Below are 13,214 nucleotides of genomic sequence, written 5' to 3'. Positions count from 1 at the left end.
TCTAATACAGTACCTGTAACAGCAAACCAAACAACAATCGACCACAAGTAGTTTTTAATTCACCATCTCTGATCTATAAAATAAAGCACATTAGATACAAAAGTGCCCAACATGATGGCGAAATCCTCTTTTCTTATCTTCCATTATAATTTGGTCACCAGTATACTGTTCGTAGTCAGTTTATGGAAATCTTGTACCGTGTAAATTAGGCCTACATCGGCTTTTCAAGGTTATGTTGAACTCGAGAATATGGTTTCGAATGTATTGATCTTCAAGTTTTCAAATGCATTAAATTCAATTCTGCCCGTCACTAATCATAATCAAATTGGAAAGAGAAAAAATATCATTAACACTTCCGAAATTACGATTATGCGCGACCTTAAGCTCAGCTGGAAAGCACGCTCGCTGTACAAATCGGTACGAGTGCGAAAGGATACAAAGCTTTAAATGTAACGTGTGCAAATAAAACGACTGCAGTTTTCACAACATTTTAACACAAAAATGTGAAATTCCCAGTCTTATAGTAGGACGAAAACAGTAATAGGCAATCTCTAAATCTCCCATGGCTTTATGTATGTAAGGTGCAACATCTGTTCTGGTCTCGATAACATAACCATGTACGATAATATTAAAATACTACTGTAAATTTGTGTTACTTAAGAAGGAGCCATTTCGATTCCTGTCTGAAAGCCCAGTGACTATACAGTGCCATGAAGAAATGCCGAAAAACTGTTCGGCGATACACTCGGGAAAAAAAAAAAAAAAAGAAATAAACATCTAACCCTGGACATAATTTAGACGTTTTGCAAGTACGAACATTTAGCAAAATTCATTTCGTGTTCGAGTAGAGCTGTCGAAGAAATGTGCTTTGTCTCCTTCCAATTGTTGTGGACACACACTGCTTTATGATTTCCATAGATTTTCTAAATAATACCACTGGAATGCGATGCTAAGATGGTCCCTTATGCAAGTTCGCCGCCGATCGCTTTTCTAGTACAGTACTTCCTCAAATTACCGGTACCGCAATGACGAGACGTTAACACCAAGATCCGTAAGTATGCCGTAGCCGTCCTTTCGTGAGATACAGTTTCTTGAAAAAACGTGTGATTGAGGATTTAGCGTTGATGGGACTGAAATTTCTGGACGGTTGATCCGGGAAATAGTTTCTTCGAAGAACGGATAATACGGGATTTTTACGTGATTTGATTAGGATGCTCGCGGGACCACGTAATTTGAATTAATAATACGGGAAAGCATAATTTCCGGGAAAGTACAATTGAGGTTCTACTGTATTTATAACACTTATTGTCTCAAAGCCCGACTGCTAGCTATGCGAGGCTACAAAGGCTAAAAATTACACATCTCTATTACCTCACGGAAAGTATGTGAGTAAGATGATTGGTCTCTGATAAGCCTTCCGAAAATAGTATGACGTCATGTTTCACATGTGTGAATCGGTCATGCACTTAGATGCCATTACTTAGCAAATTCATAGATTAATATATTGCATACAGCACCCACGCAATTATGTGAAGATCCATGCTATTTGTATCAAATAACTAGCTGTTGTACCCGTGATTTGCTACGGAATTCTCAGAAACACTGCCCTTATTGTTTTCCCAACTGAAGTCAACATAGGTCATTATAATGACGTCAGTACGAATGTCACGATTAAAGGTAATGCTGTCATATGAAATATTCGATAAAATGGAAAACAGCATATTTTCTGACTTTTAACGAAAAGTACTACAGCGTCGATCTAACAGTTGAAAGTTCCAGAGCTAGAACGACTAGGCCGCAGACAGCCGTGAACACTCCTGTGTCATTATTCTGTTTAAGTGTGCACACTGCTCATTCCAATCCCTGCCTTCGAGTAGAGATCAAAAAGCTGGAATACTATGATGATCCAGTGTGTTACATACCGGCAGTATTAGAAAATTTATGAACCAAAGGAATAGTATGCTAAAGGAGAGAGATCTAACTCCCCAGCTACTTCCTGCCAATATTCAGGCAGGCTGTTATACTAGGTATGCAGCAGTAATTCCATCTATAGGAGATAAATGGCAGCAGAATACACAAAGCCACCACCGTCCCAATCCTATATAGAGATTGAGACGGCAGTGCACAAAGCACAACACAACAAACAATGGTCAATGTAATGTTATTGTTGATCAATTTTATGAGCTTTCTATATTGCAGGCCTTCACATTTAGTTTTCTTCCGACTCTGTGATATTAGAGCATCTAATGTAAAGTGACTCCTCCTTTCTTTCATGACTCCATCTTATGTTGCTATTTAAGCAATCGTTCCTTTGTAAATTTTTCTCATTCTTATAATCATCTTCACAATTTAATCACCATCACCATCTATATTATTATAGTCAGTACGATAAAAAAATATAAATAACCAGACATTGTACTCTCTATAACTTTTTTATGTAGTACTTTTGGATATGGCCAAAAAGATAGGTAATTAAAAATTACATTTTTGGCACCAGCGTAGACTGTAGTTCCTTACTCCCCAACTTCACATACCGATTTTTATTCAATTCTCTTCTCCCATTTTCTTGTACTTCAGCACTGATATGGACTTAGCAACAAAAATCCAAATTCATGAATATCTCTGTTATCATAGCTGGTACAGTAAAAATGTATAAGATATAAATGATAGGAAATTTAATAACTTTAATTATGAAGTATTTATCGATAGGACCAATAAAAACAAATATTTGAGAATTAAATTTTAGGCCTTCCCCTAAACTAACATTTCACTCAGCGTGAACACAATCATTTATGGCCTATATTGTAGCGACTTATTCCCCGACTTTATATACCGAATTTTCATTAAATTCTCTTCAGCCGCTTACTCATGATGGGCGTACATACATACATACAGAAATTACGGAAAATTAAAACCTGCATTTATCCTTGTTAATATGGTCACGAACGGTACAGAAATATCACTCTTTTTCAATTCTGAACAATGAACAGACACTCTTATTTTACTTATATTGAGATAAATTAAAATTAGTCAGAATTGTCTCCAAATGGCTTCTTAAAATCTCTAGAAAAGTCACTAGTCGTTATCACTGAAAATCTGTCACTAAATTACTAAAAAAGATACATATCTAGTGGCTACTCCAGAATCGACTAGACTGATGAGATGTGTAAACGAACACGAATATAGCACACGAGAACGAGAGACTGACAATTGATATACGCGTCGCGACATACAGGTTTCAATCAATTTCAATAATCATCTCACATTCGCGCAAATTTCTCACATTAATAAACGTCGATATTTCGTTTGAACGGGCGGGATTTGAAAACAAATGTTTGAAGTTCATCAAAAAATAAGCTAAAATCGGGAGAAATAATAGAATAATCGGGAGGCGGGAAAAACTGTCGAAAATCGGGAGCCTCCCGTCTAAATCGGGAAAGTTGGTAGGTATGTACAGTAATTTATCTACATATATAAAACTAGCAAGATACCCATGCTTCGCAACGGTTTTATACTGAAATTTATAATGGAATGCTTAACATTTTATATATAATCCACCAAAATTCGCGATTTGACGGCAAAGTTCCTCCCATTCTTCAATCTTTATTTCCAGCAATCAATTTTGTACTTCCTGGGATATCTCCAGGTATTCCGCCCAGTCAGATGGGTCCCTAAATCTTTGCCATCTCTTCCTATAAACATTTTTAATGTGGACAAATCCTTGAGGAGATCTGGCGTGGTGTCATCTTGGGTGCCATGGCAGTACTGAAGCCGCGGCCCGACTGCATTCGTAATCATTACCTGGTCAGGACCCATTCCCAGCGCAGTCCGCATATTTTGAAAACAGAAAAATATTATTATTATTATTATTATTATTATTATTATTATTATTATTATTGATGATCTGGACGCCACAGCAAGATGCAAGACCGCTACTTGCCGGTAAATTACATCTGCTGCCATTGTCATTGCTGACAATGTGACCAGCACCATTGTTGTGCGTAGGCGAGTGCGCAGGATTTCTGGCGATACGAATGATATACTTCCGTGCATCATTGACCTTATTATAGAGGTGAACAATTGCATGGTCAATATAATTTCTATCGTTTATTTCGAATGTGTTTAAATTCTTATTTATGTGCCAGGAGAATCTACTGTAATCTAACTTTAAGTTCTTCAAAGGAAAAGATGGCTCTTGAAAACGAACCCAGGAAAGATAAAAAATTATCGGTTTATGTTCGGAATCAAGCACATTATGAACAGTAAAATCAGTTGGTCTCAACTCCTTTCCCAGCCCACCGCCATTGATTCCCCCACCCCCACCCCCCAGAGAAAGAAGGCATTCCAAATACCAATGTTCACGTCTGCTACCTTCGGTTTTGAGATATAAGTTACCCCATAAAAAGAATGAACTTTTTTCACTTCCTTTCACACTCCCTCCGAATAAGTGAATTTTCCAGAAAAAATATTTGTTTCTTTATTAGTAAAGGATCTTCTAAATACCAATTATCACGACTGTAACATCTTCAGTTTTTGAGATATATGTCCTCATAAAAGGAATTCAACTCCTTTTCATCCCCGCCCCTCAAGATGACTTCCCTCCCCCAAAAATGCGTTTTTCTTTGTTTTTAATGTATGTATGTATGTGGGGTATTCAGCCCGAAGCCTGGTTTGATCCTCCACAGTTCCACCTACAGCTGTCATAGATAACCTAGGCATCAATGAAGAGGCATACTAGGGAAAAGAGGAGTGAGGTAGTTTCCCGTTGCTTTCCTCTTTGTTTTTAAAGGAGATCCAGATACCAATTTTCACGTCTGTAACAACTTTAGTTTTTATTAGATGCAAGCATCCTCATACAATCAATTCAATTAATTTTCCAAATCCTTCTCCCCCCCACCCCCTTCATTGGATTTTCCAAAATCAAAGGAATAAGTGTTTCTTTACTTTTAAAGCAGATTCCAAATATCAATTTTTACATCTGCAACACCTTTCATTTTTGAGATAATAGTATCTTCATACAAATAATTCAAACAATATTTAAATTCTACCCCCAACCCCATTTTAAGTGGATTTCTGAAAACAAAAACAAAAAAATACGTATTTCTTTATTTTTAAAGGAGATTCCAAATACCAAATTTCACGTCTGTAACATCTTCAGTTTTTGAGACATCAGTATCCTAATAAAAATAATTCAACCCCTTTTTCAGTCATTTTTACCCCCACCTAAGTGTTTTTTTTTTTCTGAAAATAAAAAATACATGTTTATTTTAATACAGATTAAAAAATACCATTTTTCTCTTCTGCAACATATGAAGTTTTGAGATATATTGGTACTGTAGACATTCTCATTTTAAAATTTCACCCCCTTTTTAGTTCCCCTTAAGTTGAGTTTCCGAAAACAAATCACCTATATTTCTTTACTTTTACAGGAGATTACAATTACCAATTTTTACATCTGTAACATTTTACATTTCTTAGATGTTATAGATATAGTCTTTCTAAAAATTCACCCCATTTGTCACTCCTGTTTAACCCTCATTAACTGGTTTTTCCAAAAACAAAAAAATATGTGTTTCTTTATTTTTAAAGGAGATTCCAAATACCAAGTGAACTTTCTTTTCAGCCCCTTCTTCAGTTTCTGAGATATACGTATCCTCATTAAAGGCATTCAACCCCTTTTCCATTACTCCTACAGGGATTTTCCAAAAACAAAAAAAATACGTGTTTCGTTATTCTTAAAGGAGATTCTAAATACCAATTTTTTTACAGTAAATTTTTAAAGTTTTGAGATACAGATATACTCATTTTAAAACTTCACCCCCCTTTTCACTCCCTTAGCGATGGAATATCCAAAACTCCTCCCTTAGTGAGCACCTACATTGTAATGTAATTGCGTCCTCAAAATTTCATTTCGCTATGTCCAGTAGTTTTAGCTCGGTGATGATGAATCAGTCAGTCAGTCAGTCAGTCAGTCAGTCAGTCAGTCAGTCAGTCAGTCAGTCAGTCAGTCAGGACATGTTATTTTACATAGATAGATAAGAGTTTTGTCTGTACATTGCTCAGAATTTAAAACATTGTATTTCTGTATCGGTCGAGTTCAGAGCAACAAGGAAATGCACTTTTTCACTTTCCATAATTTCCGTCTGCCTGTACGTACGTACACGCACGTAGGCACATATGTGCATCATGAGAAAATAGCCGGATAGAATTTAATGAAAATCAGTATGTAAAGTCGGGGAACAAGTCGCTACAATCCAGGCCATAAATAATTTTATTCACTCTGAATGAAATGGAGTTATTAGTGGTCCCGTCAATAAATATTACATAACTAAAGTTATACAGTATTAAATTTCTGATCATTCATGTCATACATTTTAACCATACCGGCTATGTTAACAGAGATACAGTAGAAGTCCATACCGGCTATGTTAACAGGGATACAGTGGAAGTCCGCTATAGCGAGTACGGTATACAACGAGAACCCCGTTGTAACGGTAACTTTTGCCCGTCCCTTCAAAATTCCTATACTAAACTGTGTATTATCCTTCGGTTACAGCGAGAGCCCAATCACTGACGCATCCGTTATTACGAGCGATTTTGCGCGCTCGATATTTTCCGTTGCCGATATTTATGCACGCAGTCATTGTACTGCATGCGATTGATCATCTTCGGTACCGAATCGTTTTCTCGCTATGCCCACCAGCGAGCTCTCTCGTCGACATTCGAAGGCAATGTCGGAGTCTATTAGTAATACCCGTCGACTGCTCTTACGCAAGGAAAGTGAAAGAAGAGAACATGTTTTCGTAATAAATGCGTAAATAACGTGTCCGGTAACCGCTGTTAACTCGTTAAAGATAAACGCTGTATAAACAATCGCTTAATTTTAATGCTAAATACCGCAATTACGTAAGAATGAGATAGGCTTACACCTCAAGATATGGCAGAGTGCGTCGTTGATTATGAGGTTAGTTTATATTTTCTCACGTCCCGTAAATTACGGAAAGGCTACCATCACGTCAATTTATAGCGAGAAGGTTATAGTTTCTCTACTGGTGCTTGAAGTATGTTTTCATCATACATACAGTACAGATAAGTTAGGATAGGTGACGCTATTTAAATAACAAAACTGAAACGTTTGCCACAAAATGCGATCGATCACCTTCGGTACGGTATAATTTTCGATCTATGTGCATTTGCGAGCTCTCTCGTCAACATTCGAAGGCGATATTGGAGTCGATTAGTAATACCCGTCGACTGCTGTTCTCTAAAGGAAAATTCGAAATGAAAGAGGATAACATGTTTTCGTAATAAATGCGTAAATAACGCGGCCGATAGCAGTTGTTAACTTGTTAAAAATAAAGTCTGAAGTAAACGATCGCTTAATTTTAATGGTATACCGTATACTGAAATTAAGTAAGAATGTGATACACCTCAAGATATGGCAGGGTACATCACTGATTTCAGAGGATATTTCTTCGCGTCTAGTTAAATTTCGGAAAGCTATTCCCATGTCAATTTTTAGCGGGGAGGTTATTTCTCTATATGCGTTTCTGATAGGTTTTCATGATACATATACGTTTAAGTTAGGTGATGCCGTTTGAAGAAGTAAACTGAAATGTTTGCTACAGAAGCCTCTGGAGTGATACCGTATTTCTCCGAATCCAAGACGACTTTTTTTCCTCAGAATCTCATGTGAAAAATCAAGCAAGGTTCGCTTTGCATTCGCGGCCTGATAGTAATGAACACCACTGGGAACTATGGTACCGCAGTAACCACGCTGTTTTTTCTTCACCCCCCCGCACGCACCAAAAACTCGTTGACAATAAACGACCGCCTCTTTATCATATATCGCTAGCCGCGGCGACCGGTTGTACAATGCCTTTGTGTAACGAAATAGTGAAGAGAGAATGACATTCTGTTATCCTCTAAAAAAAAAAAAAAGTTTCTCAAATCTGCAGAATGGCATCAAAACATGCGAGACTTCGAATTCTTAGAAAGGCCACGGCTACTCAGTAGCAGAGTTATAACGCGTCTACTGTACCTGACGCTTCGTAAAATTAAGTTTTATAGACAGCAAGAATATTTTCGTGATGAATCGTCGTATTGTAAAGATACGTGGAAAAGGTATTGCCGGCAAAATTTCAACGGGTTCTCGTCGATGTTATGATGCCAATTTGAAGTTAATGGCTATTAAACACTCGGAAATGTATACTAATCGTGCAGCCGCAAGAAAATACGGCATAGGCCTAACTAAAGCCAATATTCGGCGTTGCCGTGAAGACAAAGATAGCTTAAAAATGCGTACTGCATAAAAAATGTATTCAGTGGCCTGCAACAAGGACGCTTTAAAGAAGTCGAAGATGAAATTGTGAGGTATGTGCACAAAAATGTAAGGGCAGAATTGCCATACCGCGGCGCAATAAACTCGTTCGTTGACTTTCAAAGTCCGCGATTAAGACCTATTTGTACATCGTTAGCCGCTGAAGTTGGCCGAATCCGGCAAGCAAGACGTGCGTGTAGCGCCTGAGTGAATGTAACAGTTTTATAGAGTGAAAGTAACAGTTTTATAGTGAGCAAGAATATTCTCCTGATGGATCGTCGTATTGTAGAGACGCGTGGAATGTGTATGCCGGCAAACTTTCAACGAATTCCCTTTGATATTATGATGCCAATTTTAAGTTAATGGTTATTAAACCCGCTGAAATAAAGCATAATTGTACGCCTGCAAAAAAATACGGCATAACTAAAGCCAATGCTCGGCGTCTACAAATAGTCTAAAATGCGTACTGTATAAGAAAGACATTTATATGATTTTACAAAGCACTTTTTAAGCCTGATTAAAATTTTTTGAAGGAAAAAGTGGGGGTCGTCTTGGATTGGGAGAAATGCGGTAATATATATATTTTTCAGAATGAAATTAAACACACGCTTTCACGTAGTATCGGATTTCGAAAAACACACAAGTAAGCCGTAGTGTGGATATTATCTGCGAAAACGCAAGTTTTGAACAAATTGATTGCTATTTCATACTGATTTTAATGTGCATGGGGGTTTTCCCGACTTTTACAAAAATCGGATATAACGACAATCCGCTATAGCGAGTAAATTTTTCGCCGTTCTGAATTCTCGCTATAACGGACTTCTACTGTATTTATGAATTTGGATTTTTGCTGCTAAGTCCATATCAGTGCCAAGTCACGAGAAAATGGATAAACAGATTTTAATGAAAATCAGTATGTAAAGTCAAGGAATAAGGAACTACAGTCTACGATTTAAATAATTTTATAAGATGCCCTAAAATCACAGAGTCGGAAGAAAACTAAATGTGAAGGCCTACAATATAGAAATCTCATAAAACTGATCAACAATAACATTATATTGACCACTGTTTATTGTGATGTGCTTTGTGTCTTCTACTGCCATAGAAAATTAAATGAATATTGTGAGGATGGAATTCCTTCAAATTAAGTAAAAACAAGAGTTAAAATAGCATTGAATTATCATGATTCCTGGTTGAACCAGTCAAAAGACACATATCAGCAAAAATACTAAGGTTGACGTATAACGTGAACTCCAATAGTTGTGAATTCCATAGGAGAGACACAATCTTGGTGCCAGAAAAAAAGTACAAGTTAAGCTAGTCAATATTCACACGCTAGCAATAAAACTAGAAAATTATATGTATTTAAAGAACTATTGACTTCATCTTTAGTGAACTTGACTTTTCACAGCTTAGGCCTAGGTTTAAGGAATAGACTTTACTACACCAAGAAGCAAAATTATTTTACAATTAGCTTTACACAGCACTGACACATATAGGTTCTATGGCAGCGATGGGATAGGAAACAGCTAGGAGTTGGAGGGAAGTGGCCATGACCTTAATTAAGATACGGCCCCAACATTTGCCTGGTGTGAAAATGGGAAACATGGAAAAACATCTTCAGGGCTGCCAACAGTGGGGTTCAAACCCACTATCTCCTCAATGCAAGCTTATAGCTGTGCGCCCCTAACCACTTGACCAACTGTGAATTAGTTACTAGGTAGCATAAATTATTTAATGGGTAAGGTGCATCATTTTCATAATCTGCATTTAACATTGATAGAGAAACATCATCATTTTACAGTTCCAGTTTCCCAGGTACTGTTGGTGAGCCTCTTCCACTCTGTCTTATTGAGAAACATATCAGTTGAAATTACTTTTTTGTTGTATTTTTTTGTTTACATTGTGCACTATTCAGAATATTTAAATTCTGTAACTGGGACATTTTTTTTTTTTTTTTTTTTTTTTTTTTTTTTTTACAAGTTGCTTAACGTCGCATCGACACAGATAGGTCTTATGGCGACATGTGACAGGAAAGGGCTAGGAGTGGGAAGGAAGCGGCCGTGGCCTTAATTAAGGTACAGCCCCAGCATTTGCCTGGTGTGAAAATGGGAAACTATGGAAAACCATCTTCAGGGCTGCCGACAGTGGGATTCGAACCCACTATCTCCCAAATACTGGATACTGGCCGCACTCAAGCAGCTGCAGCTATCGAGCTTGGTGGACATAAATGTAGAATATTATAATTTGGATCCACCTTATTCAATACATAAAAACTGCTGTTTAAATGAAATTATAACATATATTTCAATCAGAACTAGTTTCGACGCCCATCTGCATCATCATCAGCTGATATAGGTTCTTGGAAAAATTGGCAATCACGTAAGTTTATCTACGTCAAATTGAACACAATTCAAAACCATATTAACAACTGATGATGCTGATGACGACGCAGATGGGCGTCGAAACTAGTTCTGATTGAAATATATGTTGTAATTTCATCTAAACAACAGTTTTTATGTATTGAATAAGGTGGATCCAAATTATAATAAAAGTTGTAATCTTGGTTCAATACGGACAAACAATTAAATTTATTAATTTAACTTTAAATAAATGTAGAAGACCGGATCTTTCAGATGGTTTTTCGTAAGTTAAAATCCATTGAGTAGTTTTATAGCAGGATTATTTTGAAAAATGGCTAAAATTGCTTGGACTCTAATGACAATTACAAAATATGGACTTGGACCTCAGAATTTTAAAAACAGAAGTGAAGGAGGACACAATAAGTATGATTACTGATTTCCTGAAAAGAATGATGAGGACTGTGGGGTGGCTTTCTACTGCTATTTGTCTTACATGTTGCTTCCCAGTTTGGTGACTCTATTGCCATGGAGCTCTAGGGACCCAGATTCTTCAGCACCAGTGTAGTTGCCACCTGAAGGGAACCGTCTCACCTGTCGTACTTCACCATTCCAATCGTATGTTCGAATACATCCGGGAACTTCACAACCTGAAAAATTAAAAATATAAATAAAATAAGAATTTTGCCTGTCATTTGCTCAGAAGTTTTATAAACGGGTAATTCTGTGTGGATGATCTCCAGAAAAGGAAGAAAAGGCAATTTTTAAAAATCTGTCATGCATGCCCATGTAAGTTCATACAAGATTTTTAAAAATTAAGGTCAGACTGGCTGCAGCTATGTAAATTTTGTGCCACTGCAGAAATGTACATGCACGCCAGCTCGCAGCATGCCTTGCACAGAGCAGTCATGGTGTCACAATGGCTCTTTATGCTGTGAAGTTAAAATGATTAAGACAACTGAACAGCACACCGACTGTGAAATAGGTCTGTGATTCATTTTTTTACAGCAAGGAATGTGTCAACAAAGGACATACGCTGCCAGATATATGAGGTGTTCGGCCCCAATGCAATAAGTGACAGTAAAATGCATAAATGTGTAAGGTCGTTCAAGGACAGGCAGGACAATGTCTATGATGAACTGCGATCGGGGCAACCTTATGTAATCACAAATGAGTTGCCACACGCAGTTGACACAAAAATTCATTAAGACTGGCTGCTCATGATTTCCACTGGAATTTCCAGAAATTTCAAGGTCAGTGCTGTACAATATCGTTTCTGAAAACTTGCAGTTCAGAAAAATGTTTTTGCAACGGGCTCCCAGGCTGATTTTGAGGAGCACAAGAAAAAAAATTGACCTGATAGAATGAGGAAGGAGATTAACATTTGAACAAAACTGCCACAGGGTATAAGATAAGGGTGTCTCACATGACTCCAGGAACAAAGTGGCAGTCAATGGAATGGGAAAACACAAATTCCCCCCAAAAAATGAAAGCCAAACAGACAATTTCAACACACTAGATTATGACAACTGTGTTTTGTGATAAGTGTGTCAAATTTATGCCATATGGGACACAACAATAAATGGAGCTGCATACTGTACAACCTTGAGGAACCTTTGGCGCGCCGTACAGAATTAGCAACTTGGCCTACTGTCATCTGGAGTTTTTGTTGCTGTATGACATTGCATGACCTCATTCTGCTGCTCAAACTCAAGAATTAATCAGAACTGGTAACAAAATTTCATAACACAACCATTCAGAATCAACAGGAAAATAATAATAATTTTATTTATCTCGTATGTCATCTGCTTCAAGTCTGCTGCCAAAACCTTATGTCAACTTACTCTTATTGCTTATGTTTTGTATGAGCACTACCAGTAGTCTGGCACTGGTAACAGCTTCACAGTTGGTTAAAATGGTCATAATTTCTTCATTATTTTCATGTGCATGACCAAGAATGAATCGTAAAAGTTTCTTGACCATATGAACGATCCGTTTCCACCATCCACCCCACCATGCTGCTGTGGGTGGATTGGACCTCCATTCAGTTTTCAGCACTGTTTCGTCCTTTATCTTCTTCCAGTCAAGTGTCTTAAGTAAAATCTTTACCAAGCTTGATAGCTACAGTAGCTTAAGTGCAGCCAGTATCCAGTATTCAGGAGACAGTGGGTTTGAACCCCAATGTCGGCTGCTCTGAAGATGGTTCCCCATGGTTTGCCATTTTCACACCAAGCAAATGCTAGGGCTGTACATTAATTAAGGTCACAGTCGCTTCATTCCCACTCCTAGCCCTCCCTATCCCATCGTCGCCATAAGACCTACATGTGTCGGTGTGACGTAAAGCAACATACATACATACATCATTATAGACCATTATGCCTTTCAGCATTCAGTCTGCAAGCCTCTGTGAATATACTAAATGTCACCACCATCTTCTATTTGCAACTAGTGATGTGGCCTCATTTAGTTCTATACCTCTTATCTTTAAATCGTTAGAAACTGAGTCTAACCATCGTTGCCTGGGTCTTCCTCTA

The 13,214-nt window shown here is 37.5% G+C and overlaps 1 protein-coding gene across 1 annotated transcript in view; it reads right to left on the bottom strand.

The window, feature by feature from the left end:
• Positions 1-13,214, bottom strand: part of OSCP1 (Organic solute carrier partner 1) — a 73,221-nt gene that overhangs the window by 28,514 nt on the left and 31,493 nt on the right. Inside the window, exon 4 of the mRNA XM_067154551.2 lies at positions 11,177-11,330. Coding sequence (XP_067010652.2) covers positions 11,177-11,330 — 154 coding nt within the window. The remainder of the gene's footprint in view (positions 1-11,176; positions 11,331-13,214) is intronic.

The sequence above is a fragment of the Anabrus simplex genome, chromosome 1 (genome assembly GCF_040414725.1).
Source record: "Anabrus simplex isolate iqAnaSimp1 chromosome 1, ASM4041472v1, whole genome shotgun sequence".
NCBI classification, from domain to species: Eukaryota; Metazoa; Arthropoda; class Insecta; order Orthoptera; family Tettigoniidae; genus Anabrus; species Anabrus simplex.
This window is presented reverse-complemented; position numbering and strand designations above follow the sequence as displayed.